Source organism: Trichomonas vaginalis, chromosome IV (assembly GCF_026262505.1).
Source record: "Trichomonas vaginalis G3 chromosome IV, whole genome shotgun sequence".
NCBI lineage: Eukaryota > Parabasalia > Trichomonadida > Trichomonadidae > Trichomonas > Trichomonas vaginalis.
In genome coordinates, this window is record NC_067206.1 from 40,129,438 (window position 1) to 40,145,872 (window position 16,435).

General features: G+C 31.5%; 8 protein-coding genes across 8 annotated transcripts, besides 1 other annotated feature; 3 read left to right on the plus strand and 5 right to left on the minus strand.

Moving 5' to 3' along the window:
- Positions 1 to 4,715: part of a mobile genetic element that runs on past the window's edge.
- A 1,756-nt stretch (positions 4,716 to 6,471) lies between these two features.
- TVAGG3_0254250 (uncharacterized protein) lies at positions 6,472 to 6,864 on the plus strand (the record flags this gene model as incomplete). The annotated part of the gene is made up of 1 exon (XM_001314497.1): positions 6,472 to 6,864. The coding sequence occupies one exon, from the start codon at positions 6,472 to 6,474 to the stop codon at positions 6,862 to 6,864; it is 393 nt and encodes a 130-aa protein (XP_001314524.1).
- A 722-nt stretch (positions 6,865 to 7,586) lies between these two features.
- TVAGG3_0254260 (uncharacterized protein) lies at positions 7,587 to 8,873 on the minus strand (the record flags this gene model as incomplete). Its single annotated transcript, XM_001330518.2, has 1 exon — positions 7,587 to 8,873. The coding sequence occupies one exon, from the start codon at positions 8,871 to 8,873 to the stop codon at positions 7,587 to 7,589; it is 1,287 nt and encodes a 428-aa protein (XP_001330554.2).
- A 63-nt stretch (positions 8,874 to 8,936) lies between these two features.
- Positions 8,937 to 10,073, plus strand: TVAGG3_0254270 (uncharacterized protein; the record flags this gene model as incomplete). The annotated part of the gene is made up of 1 exon (XM_001330519.1): positions 8,937 to 10,073. One exon carries the CDS (start codon positions 8,937 to 8,939, stop codon positions 10,071 to 10,073), a length of 1,137 nt encoding a protein of 378 aa, XP_001330555.1.
- Positions 10,074 to 10,110: 37 nt separating this feature from the next.
- Positions 10,111 to 10,476, plus strand: TVAGG3_0254280 (uncharacterized protein; the record flags this gene model as incomplete). The annotated part of the gene is made up of 1 exon (XM_001330520.1): positions 10,111 to 10,476. One exon carries the CDS (start codon positions 10,111 to 10,113, stop codon positions 10,474 to 10,476), a length of 366 nt encoding a protein of 121 aa, XP_001330556.1.
- A 127-nt stretch (positions 10,477 to 10,603) lies between these two features.
- Positions 10,604 to 11,020, minus strand: TVAGG3_0254290 (uncharacterized protein; the record flags this gene model as incomplete). Its single annotated transcript, XM_001330521.1, has 1 exon — positions 10,604 to 11,020. The coding sequence occupies one exon, from the start codon at positions 11,018 to 11,020 to the stop codon at positions 10,604 to 10,606; it is 417 nt and encodes a 138-aa protein (XP_001330557.1).
- Positions 11,021 to 11,071: 51 nt separating this feature from the next.
- Positions 11,072 to 11,308, minus strand: TVAGG3_0254300 (uncharacterized protein; the record flags this gene model as incomplete). The annotated part of the gene is made up of 1 exon (XM_001330522.1): positions 11,072 to 11,308. The coding sequence occupies one exon, from the start codon at positions 11,306 to 11,308 to the stop codon at positions 11,072 to 11,074; it is 237 nt and encodes a 78-aa protein (XP_001330558.1).
- A 54-nt stretch (positions 11,309 to 11,362) lies between these two features.
- Positions 11,363 to 13,846, minus strand: TVAGG3_0254310 (P-loop containing nucleoside triphosphate hydrolases family; the record flags this gene model as incomplete). Its single annotated transcript, XM_001330523.1, has 1 exon — positions 11,363 to 13,846. One exon carries the CDS (start codon positions 13,844 to 13,846, stop codon positions 11,363 to 11,365), a length of 2,484 nt encoding a protein of 827 aa, XP_001330559.1.
- Positions 13,847 to 13,908: 62 nt separating this feature from the next.
- On the minus strand, positions 13,909 to 16,023 carry TVAGG3_0254320 (P-loop containing nucleoside triphosphate hydrolases family; the record flags this gene model as incomplete). The annotated part of the gene is made up of 1 exon (XM_001330524.1): positions 13,909 to 16,023. The coding sequence occupies one exon, from the start codon at positions 16,021 to 16,023 to the stop codon at positions 13,909 to 13,911; it is 2,115 nt and encodes a 704-aa protein (XP_001330560.1).
- Between the last annotated feature and the right edge of the window lie 412 nt (positions 16,024 to 16,435).

The window sequence follows — 16,435 nt, forward strand, 5'->3', positions numbered from 1 at the left end:
GACACGAATGAAATACTTAAGGAACTTAAGGAGAGAATAAATGTTAAGCCAGATGAGAAAATTCCTACTGATCAGAAAGAGATCGTCAGAGAAGTTATAAGTAAAGCTCCATACATAGACTGGGATACATTATGTTCACGTCTTCTCTATTCTGGAGCATACAAATACTATGATCTTGACACATTAATGAAGAAAGTGTTATACCTCAGATATACTAACTTATTTGGTGAAAACATAGATGACTATCTTGAAGGTTTAACTATTGTTCATAAAGATTGGAGAATACTCTTCAATGAGTATAAAGATCTTCCCAATGTTTTCTTTATATGTGATCCTCCATACTTCCATACTTATTCTATACAGTATGGAGATGAATGGACTCTTAAAGATACTGTAGAAACCTTTGATGTCCTTAATTATCCATCTATTTACTTCAGTAGTGATAAATCTTATACAGAAGAACTTATAGAGATATTGACAAAAAGATATGGAGAGAAATTTCCTATGAGAAAGCATGTTATAGATAGAGGTTTAATTAATCCTAACACTCAGAAAAATAATGAAGTAATATATGTCACTTTTTCTGTTAATGGAGAAGAGAAAGATCAAGAAGATAATAGTTGATGAGGGAACTGAAGAAGCGACGACATTCATCTTTGACGACGGAAAGCTCACATTCGTTGTCGATAAAAATGGACAACACTTACACAAAAGAAAGAGACCAAAAAATTTTTAGATCTCCCAAAAGCTAGGAAACCAAAGGAACCATTTCCAGTACCAGACGTCCAAGAACCAGAGAAGACTTTTGATACCTAAACCTGTGGTTGACAAATATGATCCAGATCAGTTCTTCCCAAAAATACCAAAGTTAGAATAAAAACTCCTTTATTTCTTTAGTATTATATAATAAGTCTATTAGTAAGCTCTGTTCTCGTTCTGTTCTGGTATTTTGACGTCTTTTCATGGTCTCGCATAATAAGATCATGAACTTTTTCTTGAGATACTCGAAGAGCTGAGGTAAGTTATCATATTCTGGATATGTAGGAAGCATCCCTGCTATCGTAAGTGTTGTATCAATAAGGATTGGACTTATATCGGAAAAGTCGAGATCTGGAGTAGAATAAGAAGGTAAGTCTCTTACATGTAGGTAGTCATTATATGCTTTACGCATGAGACTGAGTTTCTGGAGCACAACTATGAGACTTTGGTTCTGACGTTCAAGTTTGCTTAAAGTTCTCTCCAAGCTTCTGTAATAAACGTCAACCTCTGTAAGAGCAGATATTTTTGCATTGATCTCGGAGATCTTTTCTTGAACTTCACCAAGTTTGACCTTAACTGACGTTTGAGCTCCCATCATGTTTTCATCAAGGTCATTCTCTATGTCATCAATGATATCTTCCCATGAAGTCATGTTTTCATCATTGATCTTAACGTGAACACTCATGAAAAAAATGTCATGTAAAGTATAAATGTCAGATTTTTACTCTTGAGCTTCTTCTCTCTGGATTGACTCGTCTGTAGGGCTTAATGTGCCATCACGTTCGACCAGAAGGTTCTGCTCAGGTCTGTCAAGGAGCTGTCTGTAGGTCGTGAAGGTTTCAACGAGTCCTTGGTAAGGAGTTTGGAGATCAACATCGACCCATGGGTGTTTGCGTAAGAAAGCAGCAAGGCTTTCACGCTTGGAGTCAATGACATCTTTCTTATTGGTTAATCCTTCTTCAAAGCTTAGGATTACTCCTGCAGTTGATTCAAGTCTTTGGATCTGGCGTCTGGAAACCTTGGTGAGTTGTCTTATCCTCTCGTTTCCAAATACATGCAGGAGATATGCAGAAATTACTTCATTAAGTTCGATTAAACAAATTGGATGAAGATCAGTCATGGCTTTTGTAAAGCAATCTTTTGTAAAGCTGTCTTTTGTAAAGCAGACTTTTGTAAAGCAATCTTTTGTAAAGCAATCTTTTGTAAAGCAGACTTTTGTAAAGCAATCTTTTGTCAAGACGTCTTTTGTAAAGCAGACTTTTGTAAAGCAATCTTTTGTCAAGACGTCTTTTGTAAAGCAAAAGTATTCAATTTTGTGAGAAAATGCTTTTGTAAAGCAGTCTTTTGTAAAGCTGTCTTTTGTCAAGACGTCTTTTGTAAAGCTGTCTTTTGTAAAGCAGTCTTTTGTAAAGCTGTCTTTTGTAAAGCTGTCTTTTGTAAAGCTGTCTTTTGTAAAGCTGTCTTTTGTAAAGCAGTCTTTTGTAAAGACATAACCGACGACCGAATGTCCCAAGATGGTACAACACCAGCTCCAGCATCACCAACACTAGATATGATGGCAATGATGATGCAGATGATGCAACAGCAAACCCAGCTTATACAGCAAATGCAGGAAAAGAAAACTTTCAATAAACCTGCAAAGAACTCACAAGATCTTGAAGCTGGACTCAATGCTCTCAGGAACGACTACAAGAGAGAGCAGATGACGTTTAGGAAGAAGGGTGATGAAGATTATGAGAATGATCCGATCGAGGAAGACGAGATCAAGTCCACTGCATCCACAAAGACCCTCCAGGATGAAAGAGATGATGAGGGATTCCTTACCAAGTCTCAAAGACTCTTTGTCCTTGAGTTCTTCACGATCTCTGCCTTGAGATCTATGAGGAATTGGAAGGGTCGCGTTCCAAGTGGCTCAAACAAGCGCGAACTACTCATGACCGCAGTACCGCTCACTAAGACAAAAGTCCAGCTCATGGACTTTATCCTTTCCGCTTGTCCCGACGAGATCTAAGATCTGATCAGAGTAAAAACTTACATTTATGAGCTAAGCTCAGTAATAATTAGTTGTTTATTCTTTCTTCTCATACTTCTGTGCAAGGTTTCCACGGAAGAACTCAAGCAACATTTGGATCTTTCCAAGCTTTCGACCTTCTTTTTCGAGGTCATCCTGGTAAGTTCGGAATGCGTCAACGTGTGAGCTCGCATAGAATGCAGCAACAACAACCTCTTCTGCACCTTCTTTGCTGTCAAGTGGCATGAACTCGAATCCTTCCATTCGACCAAATAAAAGTGACAAAAATGTCAATGAGACCCACTCGTTGCATAGATGCTAAACCTGGTCCGAAGATGCAAAAGTTCTTCAGAACACTCATGTCTGACCAGAGGGAGTACGGTCATGAAGAGGTCATACAGATCTTCGATCAGTGTGTACCAAAGCCTGAGAATCCAGACGAACTCTTCATGAAATTTACTTGCTTCAATGGAGAGATGAGAGACAGATATGAAACTCAGACCAATACAATCTTTCTAGGTTTCTGCAATTACCTAGAACAAGCATGCCAGATCAAAGGTCTGACACCATCTTCCTCCAAAAATAAACTTTATCGTTTATAACACTTCAGGATCTACATCTATTTCTTCTGCTTCATCCTCAATGTCGATCTCTTCGACAGGTTTGATAGCAGCTTTGAGTAAGTTCTTACCCATTGTCTTAAGTTCAACTGGGTTATATTCTTTGTCTTTACTCTTTGTTGATTTCGTGAGATCTACATATAAACAATAACTTTTAGTCTTGTCAAGGTTTATTCTCGCTGAGAAATGGTCAGGAATGTTTATAGCTATCTTTTCAAACTTGAGTAAATTAGCTAAACCTTCATTTGTGTATTTCTGCTTATCGACAAAGATCATGATCGGACTTGCACTATAACCATACTTTCCTTGACATAATGTTTGTGGTAAGCATATAAGTAGTCTCTTTGCTGTTTTATTTTGCTTCTTCACTTCATCTACAAACTGTTGGATCTTAAAGAACTTTATATGATGTTCAGACATCTTTATATACCCGATAAAAAGTTCAGATAAAAAAATAATTAGCTATATTTTTATTAGTGCATAAATGAGTCTTTCTTTGAGATTTTCTGATGAAGATCTAACTTTGGTAAGATCTTTAAAAGATGATGAAAACATTCTTTCTGTCATTGATGAAGAAAAGAAATACTTCAGTAATGATGTAAAAATAGAGCTACTCATTCATACTGAGAAACAGTTTGTGATCGTGATCTTGAGTTAACCAACTCGTATCCAAGCGTGCATTGTTATATAAGGAGGCATATAATCTTTTCCATTACCTGCTGGGTCTGTAATGCCAGCTACAACATGTGTATGATTTCCTGCAGTTCCACAGAAAATACCTGTGCTTGAATCTACTGGGTCACTTGAAATATCATATCTATGCATTCCCTGTCTATCCGAACCTGCTGCAAGATTTGTATAACCTCTTTTTGTATTGAATGTGAATGGTTTCCTTCCACAGATGTTCTTCCACTGAACCTATGCATATGTGAAGGAAGGTTTTCAATACCTATTTTCTTTGAACCTCCCATCTTCATTGACTGCGTATTAGTGTAGAATGGAAAACTGTCAACTATTTCATACCATCTACCACCAAATAAAGTGTTTGGATTTATTGGATTCATAGACGTATAAACAGCTCCTATAGGATATATTAAATCATATATGCTCATAGCTCTATAAACATATTCTAAAGAACTTATGTCATTAAATACCATTTGGAATGTATCTCCCGGATGAAATGTTGCATTTGTTCCACTTTTATAATGTAATGTTAGTTCAATAGAATTATCCAAGAAAAATTCAAAAGTATCTGGTTGAAGACCTCTAACAAATTCAAATGGAGTTGCTGGTTCACCATTTATAATTTCTGTTGTAAATGTCATTTAAAATATTCTCAAAAAACCAGGTTTTATTCCCTGTGGAAACGTTTTCAACACTATTCCACCAGAATTGACCACATTATAAGATGTTTTGGAATTTGTTTCAAATCTCAAATTATGGATATAGAAATATGCCTGCAAGATTATTATTAAAAAATCTTATAATTTAAATTCGAATAAGGCTGCAGTGGACCCTTAAATTTTCTTTAAATTTGAATTAGAAACAAATAATAAATTCAATTTATATTTTTAAGCATTAGATCTCAAAATCTTATTCTAACGTAGCACATTTTTCTGGGTCCAGGAAATTTGACAGGTCCTGGCGGTTTTTGATTCAATTTTTGAAGATTATGTTTGATTTTGATAAGAGAATGATATAAAACCGATTGTAAATTTTGTAGACTATTCAAAATTTCCCAAAAATTTATCATATGATATATTTCAAATATAAGTGTTTCTATGGACAACTGCTTTAAATAATACCCAGAAATCTCAAGAAAATGTGGGATCAAAAAAAATACGCAACATTACAGTTAATTTTACATTCCACGAGGCCTTTTGGAGTTGCATTGCCATCATATAACATGCTGATCCCTTTTTGTAAATTTTTTCTGCATTTTGAATAGGATATAATTTTGTATTTTGAAGCAATTTTGGAATTTTTAATAACCTCTTTTGGTTTAAGATTGGTTTTCATATTTTCTAAGTTGCTTGCAAATAATTTCTTATATTCGCCACGCTGTAGTGATAGCATTCCTAATAATGATTTTATTATATCATAAAATAAATATAATTTTTAGTTTTTATCCTTTAAATTGCTATTTTACATCTAGTTGAAAGTAATCTTCTTATTATTGTTTCGTAGTAAGGTCGATGAAAAAATGAGCGTATTTAAAAAACCGCCGTTTGAGAGGAAAATTGAGAGCCCCGATGTATACTTTTTGACATTGTCAAAAACTTTGAAAGGACAAAAAAAATTTTAGTGTCAGAAAGTTTACAAATGTATACTTTCTGACAAACAGACTCTCAGAAAGTACTCAAACTGTGGTTTTTAATTTCCGCACTTTTTTTTGGCGACCTTATACCAAATCTGTAACCGAATTATCAATTTTGGAAACTTCGAGATCTATTGTTTTTGAAAGAGATTTTATTTTTCTTGTAATTAAGGAGTTTGTGCGTTTTCCATAGCAAGGAATGGCAATAAGATACTCTGGAAACATACAACAGTCATAAAGTTTTGTCAATAATATTCTCTTGAATACATGGTTAGGGAGTATATGATTAAGTATTACCAAAACCTTCCTTAAGGAATCATTGTCTTTGATTCTCAAAAATTCCATTTTATTTTCTTTCGAATGTTTGTAAAGACAGAATTCAAACATCCATATATATGATGCGCGTTCAATTTTATCCCGACATGAGTGTGGTGGAGATAGTGATATCAATTTTAGTCTTTTTTCAAGAACAATATTTTCAAATTTAAGTTTATTAATCGAAATTCCTGTCTTATATGAATAATTGGAATCGATTGGTATGTTTTTCAGTTCTCTCCTCAATTGTGCAATCTTAAAATTGTTATAATCAATTTGCCAGTTGAAGTATTGTAATGCCTGAAGTTTAGATGAAATATATCGTTCTGAACTATTAAAACTTTTCTTGAATTTTAATTAATGCGTTGAGAAACATGAGCCCATCCGGCTTTAAGAAAAATGGAATGAGATGTTTCAATTAAAATTAATTCATCACTTCATTTTCATCAATGTTTAGATCTCCCAATGTCTATGAAGAATATCTTAATGTTCTTTATAATTATCTAAGACCAGGTGCTACAGGTGCCTTAAAAGGAAACATCGAGAAAATTATTAGTGTTCTTGAAGATCTACGGGGATATAAATTCAATATTTCTCCATGGAAATTCTATTATGATTTGTTCATGTCTGATGACCCAGAATTAGAAAGCTTCAAGACCGAACTAATAAAAGAGTACCAAAAAAGAACCGGAAAAGCAATTCCTGCATCAAAGTTAACACTTGCACGAGAAATTTGGAAAATGATTGTAGCTGAAGAGCTAACCAATAAAGAATTCTTTTTGTATTCACCAACAGATGATCCCATTCCTGATGAAACAGATGAATGCAGATACCGAGAATGATGATAAAAGGAATCGCCCAATAAAATAAATATCATTTCTTATTAAAAATCTGAGTTTATTCTAGATCTTTATTCTATCAGTAAAGTTTGAAATTTGAAATATATTGATCGTAAAGACGGTTCATCACGTCTAAATAGTTAATAGATATTGATTTTTCAGGAGCTCTGTTTCGTAATTTAATACGATTTAAACATATCTCTGAGCTTGTTTTAAGATAAATAATTACTCCAGAAGTTTTTTCTAGAATCTTAATATTATCATATGAAACGTATTTTGTCCCAAAAATCCTGCCAAGAACCTCATTCATTAACTTTTTTGGGCTTTGACCTGAGTTAATTACTGTAATAACTCTCATTGGGTTATTTGTTTTTTTAAAATATTTCATTTGCAATTTGGAGGCTTTGTCTAAAATACTTTTATCATTATTACAGAAAATAATGGGACCTTCTTGTGGCATTCTTTCCATTATAACCACTTTTGTTTTGCTCTGTTGTAATTGCGAATCAAAGCAATCTAAGATGTAATCCTGAAAAACCTGATTAGAAATTTCTCCATTTTTAAACTTAGCAAGCATATTTTCTCCATTTTCCAGATCAATGTATTCCCTAATATATTCTAAATTCAATTTTTGTTCAAGCAGTGAGCAAAGGGTTGATTTTCCAGCTCCAATTGGTCCAGTAATAACAATTGGACAAATATCCATAATGAAAAATGAAGTGAAATTATTTACTAATATCTAAAAATATAAAATACTCATTAATATATGTCAAAACCCCATTAACATATGCATGCATATCTGGTTCAATTAGATTCAAGAATTCTTTCCATTCCTCTGTGTCAAATATACACATTTTAATATTATACCAGAATAGTCGAAGAGATAAATTTCCTTGTGAAAAGTGAACCATTGGATAAATTGTTTCATTAATACCTCCATTGTAATGAAGTTTTGAAATAAAATAATCATCAAATGGTCCTATAAAAAGTCTCCTAATCGTATTGATGCCGACAATATAAATTGGATTCGTGTTTTTTTCCGATGAAATGGTGTTGAGATTATTATACAACCGCTCTCTTTCTGATAATACATCATTAATATTCATATATGGATTAATTTTGATTTCCTCGCATCCATTTTGAATCCATGAAACATAATATTCGATTCCGCAATCATCATTTTCTCTAAATTTAAGATAATCAGGAAAATATTCATTAAGAATTTCAATGTCATATATATCATCTGAAAGAATAAAAGATTTCACAAATAATTCACCATCAACACTATTTGAATATCCGTTAAAAATGTCATCAATGCTAATCTCAGTAATTTTTGTCTTTTTTCTCTTTTCAAATTCGATTCGATGAATATCTTCAATCATAATATTTGAATCATGTGTTGAATGGCATATATTTTCAAATCTTGTTATATCACCAGAATAGTCAAACGATAAATCTAAATCAAGAACATCTTCGAGAGAATCAGGTGGTAAAATATGAAAAAGTATTGAAACAAATGTTAATGGAAGAATAGCATCTATATCATAAGCACCGTACTCATTTTTTATCAACGAAAAAAATGAATTCCACGAATTACTTTTCTGCGGATTTTTGTTGAAAACTATTTTTCCATGATTTAAACAAGCTGAGCAATGCCCATCTCCATTCATTTCCATGGATCTTGATAAATGTAAAACCCCATCTTCAAATGAATTTGCATCATATGAGAATTCTCCGACAATTGATCTATTGTAATTATTAATGACGTCTTCAAGAATTGTAAAAATTAAACCAAATGGATCACCAACATTTTTTATATTCTCCAAGGCGTCATTAACACCTTTTAAATAAATTTGTCCATAATTATTATATTTATAGGCCTTATCAATTGATTTTGTAAAAGCCTTATAAATTGTACTATTGCTAGAATTTTGAAATTCTGAATCGGGATTTTTCTGAAGAATTTGTTCAACAAATCTCGTATCTTGGACGAAATCCTCTTTATACTCCATGCAACAAAAAAAATGAATTGAAGGATCAAAAAATTTATGTCAAACGGTTATTCATTTTTATAAATGTCATCAAAGGATGTGTCAACAAACAGTGACCGTAGACCAAAACCCATTAACTCTAAGCAGGCAATGAAAATCATCAAAAGCGGAGGTTCAATTTTGGAATATCAAGAAAAGAGGAATGAAAGATTTAACGGTATGAATTCAAGTCCAAAACAGACACTTTATGATAGAGCAATGAGTTGGTGTATGGCTGATTTAAGTAATTATACATCTCATTTTATGCTAATTCCAATACCATTTTGCCTTTTATCAAAACAGTTGGTTTTAAGAATCCCTCAAAAAGATAATCTTCATTTATGGTGGAAGATAAAAGACACAAAAGCTGCAGGAGTTTCATTATATAAATATACAAATAAAATTGGTATAGATTCTTTTCCTGATATTAAATATTTGCGCAAAGAAAGTAATATATTCAAATCTTATGGATGTATGAAAAAGAAGGAAAAAATACAATTTAGGGAAAGATATGGTAAATATGGTCGTGATAAATACAAAAGCGATTACGTAAGAAGTAAAATGAATGATAACGGAGTGACTTCAAAAGAATATAAATTAACAGTCAAAGGGTTAGAAGAAATCGAAAATCCTATTATAATATTTATGAATGCACTAGATGGTATTTTAAATGCATCGGATTACAGGTATAAAAAAGTCGAAGACAATGTCAAATATGCTGTAGTTTTTTCATTATGCCTTGTTTTTAACTCAATAGTTACAGAAAATGAATTTCCAAACCTTGATGATTTTGTTCGCCTTCTTGAAATTGGAACAAAGTCTGAATCTTGGTTGGATAAAGAATTTATAAGTAGATTAGTTGTCACTTTCAAGATCGATACAAGACCATCTATTATGGGTTACAAGAATTTATCAGATAATATGAACTATAATGGATTACTTCTCCCCATATATATGTTATCATTGATGACTGAGCCATTAAAATATTTACTATCAAATATATGTGAAAAGGCATTAAATTTGCCATCAAATTGCGACAATTGGGAAGAAATTACCTATGAAAATTTATGCAAAGAAATTGATTATAAAATTTTGCATGAAATCTGCATTAAATTTGTGCAACAACTTCTTGACACACCAGAAATTAAAGAAGTCTGTCAAAATGAATTTGTGAAACTTTAAAAATAAAAATTTCCTTTTTTATTTCCATTTTATTTAAATGACTGGTGATGATGTGAACTCCCAAGAGCTTCCAATGTATAATGGTTTTGAAAGCTTGCATTGCAAAATCGTAGAAACTATTCTTGGTCCAATTCAAGAATTATTTCAAAATTTTTTGGAAACTATTCAAGATTTTAAACAAGAGGATATAATTTCCGTTTATAATGCATTAATAGACTCAGGAATGCCAGCTGATTGTTGGGATCAATTTATTAGTAAGATTGAAGGTGATTCTATATTAATCGACAATTATCTTAATATTATTAGGGTATATATAGAAAGATTAGGAAGCTTAGCAGCATTTCTTCAGATGGATCAGGAGAGTGCCGAAAATATTTTAATAACATTATTTAATAATCAATAACGATTTTTAAATAAATTAAAGGTGATGATTTTTAAAAACTATATATTCTAATCAAGGATTTACATAATGAAAATAATTTTTCTAATCAAGGATTTGCATTAAACATAATCCTATTTATATTTTTACTCTAAATAAAATCATATTCTGAGTCATAATACATGTTTTTGGTTGATTCATCTTTGATTGTGTCTAATGTTGGGGAGCATCGGAATATCCCTTTAGATGTTAAATCATCAGCAATTAACATTTTCCATATTTCTTTTGCTAATGTAGTTTTAGATCTTGGAATTCTCATCAATGATTTGTTCCTATAGTCATTAATTAATTTTCTTTTTATTTCATTATTTGCTTCATTATCAGGTGAATTATTGAACAAATAACGAATATTTTCCCAAGGTTCAACATCAAATTTCATATGAGATATTTTTTCCAAAGTTTTCAGAGTACATTTGATATTTTTCAGTGTACCCCCAGAAGATCCTGGACGTAAATAATTATACAATTCGATAACATACGTTCTATCATATGCATCATCGCTTATCATTATCAAAAATGATTTAAAAAAATTGAAATGTTGGAAATTTATTATAAAAATTTATGAATTTTCGACTTTGGAAATTTTAATTTGAGTGTATCCTGGATTGAATGGTCTTGGTAGCGATCTTGCTATTTCATATGGCTGTCTGTTAAAAATTCCATAATATGAGCCAGAAAATTCATCAAAATTATCATTAACATCGAAATCGATATCAAACCAAGGATTTTGAGTCATTATTAATCTCGATAGGAACTGATCGCAGAATAAAGAAGAGTATATTCCATCAAATTCCATTATGAAAAATACCTTTTATTTATGATTTTAAAATATTTACTTAAAAAATAAAATTTATAATGTTTTAAGAATGTCTTCATCTTTCACTTGTAATACTGAATTTGTGTCAGATGATAATATATCATAAAATTCCTTAAAAAGATTTCCATCGCCTATTTCATCAAATAAGGATGAAAATGAACTGGAAAATCCAACAATTAATGATATAAATGGAGATGTATCACGCTGTGGCAGGGATGTACATTTTTCAACCGAGGTTCTGATATGGTGAATCATTCTCAATCCTTCAGCGAATATTTGAAGTCTTGGATCATTAATGCATTGAGGTTTCATATATAGCATATTATATAGTGAAACCATTTTAGTTGAATATTTTGGTGCAGACTTTTCGTTTTTTGAACTATATATTTTTTGAGGCTTATTTGAAACCTTTAACAATAGGTTGCAACATGATATAAAGCAGTCACATGCTTCTGTCCAAAGAATTGGGTTTAAAAATGGCTTATCACCTGCTTTCATCTTCATTGTAAATGGATTCTTTTCTCTGCATAAATAAAACTTAAGAGGTTGAGTATACATAGGAGGAATAGTAACTGTTTTCTTCTTCTTGCATTTCAAATTAACTTCATTTTGTGGGATATATGAATCATCGTTAATAAGGAAACCCAATCCAAGTGTTGATACTAAGTCCATTATGTTGACAACGCTGTCGAAATTTTTGAAAACATCTGTCTTCTTAATTTTAGGGCATTTGCCATCTTCATGTTTAAAGCCTTCTGGAATTTCACCGATTGAATCGATTTGTATGTTACATGCAATGCATCCAATAGTGAATATAAATGATAAGCATGGAACTCCCATTCTTCTTGCAATGCATGCTCCGACAAATTGGCATAATGCTTTTCTTTGGGCTAATGATTTCAAAGATGGAAAATCTGAGCTTGAGCCTGGTATTTCTTTGAAAAACTCAATGCAACCATTGACATTATTTGAATTTAAGTTTTTATATATGCCATTCCATATGCTTGAGTCTTTCAAATTTGACATAAACATCATCATTCTACTCAAATTTCGTGTGAAATCATACAAATCAAAAATGTTTCTATCTACATCCGGAGGTAATTGAGCTCTAGAAGCTATATATGAAAAAGCAGAAGCGCAATAAATTCCCCATGCTGTTGTAGACACTCCGAGAGTATCTGAAATAAATATATCTGGAATGATCGTATTTAAATGTTTGGCATCAAGCTGATACATTTTTTTGCTTCTAATAACCATTTTGAGAGGAACATATCTAGTTTGAACTGTACTAATAATAGAACTTATAATAGGATCTCCATTACCATCAATAAGTCCATCTAGAATTACAGGCGAAACGCAGATCAATTGTGCATCTGTAATTGATTTTGGAATAATTGTACTTGTAATTGGATCTCCTGTTTTTGAATCACAAGAAACGTCCTTTAGTGCCAGACATGTAAACATGTCGCGTGCCAGTCTTGAAGATAAGAATCCTGAGTAAATAGCAGTATGAGAATCTTTGAATTCTGATTCATATTTTGATGAAAATTCTTTTTCTGGCTCTTCTTTTGGAATATTAAGGCAAAAACATAATGATGAGTTAGATTTCCTATAGCCCCTTCCAAGCCATTGAATGCAATCTCTTTTTGTTACTGATTTTTCTTGTTTTCCTTGGGTTGAAATAACGAAAGTTGGGCCAGCATGAGCCAAATCAACGCCTTCTCCTAATCTAGATGTGCATACAACTATCAATGGATGATTTCCATCTTCATGTGAAATATAATTTATCATTGTCTCCTGCGAAACAGTTTCTTTTGTGACTGAAACAATTCCACATGAGATGCATTTTTCACATAATTCCCATAAATGCTCTATACCAAAATTTTTCAAAAGTAAATCTTTGAAAATTGCACAACCTATATGATCTATTTCAGATGATAAAGATACTTTTATCAAATCATCAATTTGATTATCAAATGAATAAAAATTTTGTTTTGATATAGAATCGGCAGATTTTTTGATTTTTCTTAGACTTTTGGATGAAATAAGAGATATTGCTTCAGATAAGTTACATTTTGATGGTGGAGAACGTGTTTCAATAAGTCTCTGTAAACTAATTCCATCGTGTTCTAGCATAAATAGAAGGACTCCAATTAGAATTAAAACATAAATATGAAGCTCTTTCAATTGTGCAAATAAAATAATTATTTTTTCATTACTTTCACTTGCTCCACCAACTATATATGTGATTATTATTGATAATAGATATCCCCATCCACTTAAATTAGGATCATTTGCAATCATAAGTAAAGTTTTTGATACATTCATTTCGCAAAGAAAGCAGCAAGCGATATTCATAATTGTTGAATGAACTGCATCATAAGAAACTTTACTGAGATCAGGAGCGACATTACATCTTTTGATATAATTATTATTTGCCAATGAATTAAGTAAAAGCATATTTGATCCTGCATAAGCCGCCATTGGATAAACCATTAACGATTTTGATAAAGCCATGCATTTTCTTGATCCCCAAATATTAAGAGGTGCGATTTTAGAATGCATTAATGCATTGCTTGTTATACATTCCAACAACTTTTTGCATTATCTAATGAGGATGTATTTGACTTCTTAACAAACATTACTTGTTTTTCTTTTGAAAGTTGATTGTTGGATTCATTTTCAATAACTTTTAATGCATCATCTAATTCTTTTTTAGTTGGTATACATCTTAACAAAGGTTCAAGCATATTAGAGCTTTTTCCCGTTAAAATATTTTCTTCGCAAATCTTCAGCATTTTAGAACCAGTTCCAGAGGCAAGAATTAATTTACAATTAGGATTCTTTTTAAGTAATAAAAGGGCTAATGCAATAATACCATAGGAATGAGAAAATCTTTGATCAAGTACTTCAGATATTGGATTTTTGTCTGCTATTTTTGGTCTGAATATTGTATCCCATTCATCAATTATTATATATTTTATTCTATTTGCAATCTGTTCTGCCGATTTGTTGTCAACTTTTTCATTTCCGACTAAAGTGTTAATAAGAGTACTATAAATCATTTCATAAGTTCCAACAAGTACATCTGCATTAAAACGTCCTTTTGAATCTATTCCTTCATAAATAAATGGAATGGTATTTTTGCGAAAAGAATTGGGATCTGTGAAATTTTTCAGAACCTGATCGAAAATATTTCCATCGATATTCAGCTTGGCTTCTTTGAATACAGCTTCCATATATTCCTTTAATGTTTCTGTAGAAAATCCCTTTAATATTCTTTTTCGGATCGCTTCACTATCAAGAACATGCTCTTTTGCAAATTTTGGCTTAAAAAATATTGTGTTTTGCTGTTTTCCGCCTAAAAGTTCTTTTGAGCCACCATCTAGTCTTCTAACTTTTAGCCACTTATCATTTCCTCCATAAAGAGAAAAACAAGCTGAAGAAATTTGTCCAGATACTTGAACAAGAGATGTTGCAATGATTGTTATGGATTGTTCCGAATCCGATTTAAATGATTGTTTAAAATTTTCATATACAGCTGGCATTATTTCGCATGCAGTTTTTCCGGATCCAGGTGGAGTTGATAAAAAGAAAACTCGATGTTTAATTGGATCATTAATATCTGAGGGGCGGAATACTGTTGATGAAGCGAATGCTTTCTGTGTTTCATTTGGGTCTTTATTATATAACATATTTGTAATAAATTTCATTATACTTTCTGGGGTATTAAAGTTATTAGATATTCCAGAAATTTGGGATTCATAATCCCTTAAAATACTTTTTGCAACAGTTTCTGTATAATTGAGGCAAAATTCATCAATTGATCTTTGTGCTTCTTTGGCCACTTTCTTTTGCTTATTTATTGTTGAATTTCTGATTGTTTTCTGACCATCTTTAACAATATATAGTGAAATACCGTTAAATTCAAAAAATGGTTCAGTACTATATACTTTTGTAAATCCTTCTATTGTTGAAATTCCAACACATGTATTATCCTTAAAGTAAAAAACTGTGTATGAATCATCTCTTGATGAATTTGAACATAATGCATCAAAATTATTAACTTTTGTTATTTTCCCTTCGTATTCAAGGTATAATTCTTCAAGGGATTCAATTACATTTGATGATTGTATTTTTCTAATAGGGTGTTTATGCTCTTCTCTTTCAAATATTTTATTTTCATTGATCAAGAATGAACATGCAATTGTTCCGTGCTTAAAGGAATCAAATTCGTTTAATCTGGAATAATCTATTGCGTATGAATCAATTGCAATATATTCGTTGTTACATGTCATTGAATTTAATAATACCCACCATGTTATTTCTCCATTTTCTGTTCCTCTTACAAGATATGCATCGCACGATTCTTGGAATCCATCGATTACAATAAAACTATTATCTGTATTAAGTGATTTAATTAATTGACATGGATCTGTAAATGTTGTGAGATCTTTGATTTCAGACATTTCCAATTCTAGCAATAATTGATCAAGATGTTCCATTTCATTGGTTAAATTTAGATAATCCAAGCATCTTTTTATACATAATATTTGATTTTTAATTGGTGTTGGAATTCCATCCAACCTGATTGTTTGATCAATTGATAAAGTTGTGCATGCAATATCAGGATCCTTTACAACAGATATTTCTTTTCCAATAATAGAAGAGATGTCTACTATATCAGACGACATTAATAAAAATGAATTTTAAATTCTTATAAAATTCTGCCATTTTAATAAATGCAAACTAGGAAGATGATCATGATGAATGATTTACGAAAAAGACAGAGGATAGAATATGAAATGAAGAACATTTTAAATTTTGATCGCTTTAATATGAATAGAATTCCTATGCATGAAAATTTTCCTGATTTGTGCAAAAATAATTATGCAGAAATTTTAGCGTTACTTATGGTTTTAGAACAAAATGGTTATTCAAAATCACAAATTGGTAAATCTCTTTCAATGTTTTTATTCAAACTTTTGGGGAAAAGATCAAGAATAACACCAAAATTACCATTCAACTCGCATTCAAGGGCATTTTTCATTTCTTCTTCCGCCACATTTGATATAGAAAAAATTACATCACCTGATGGAATGCTTC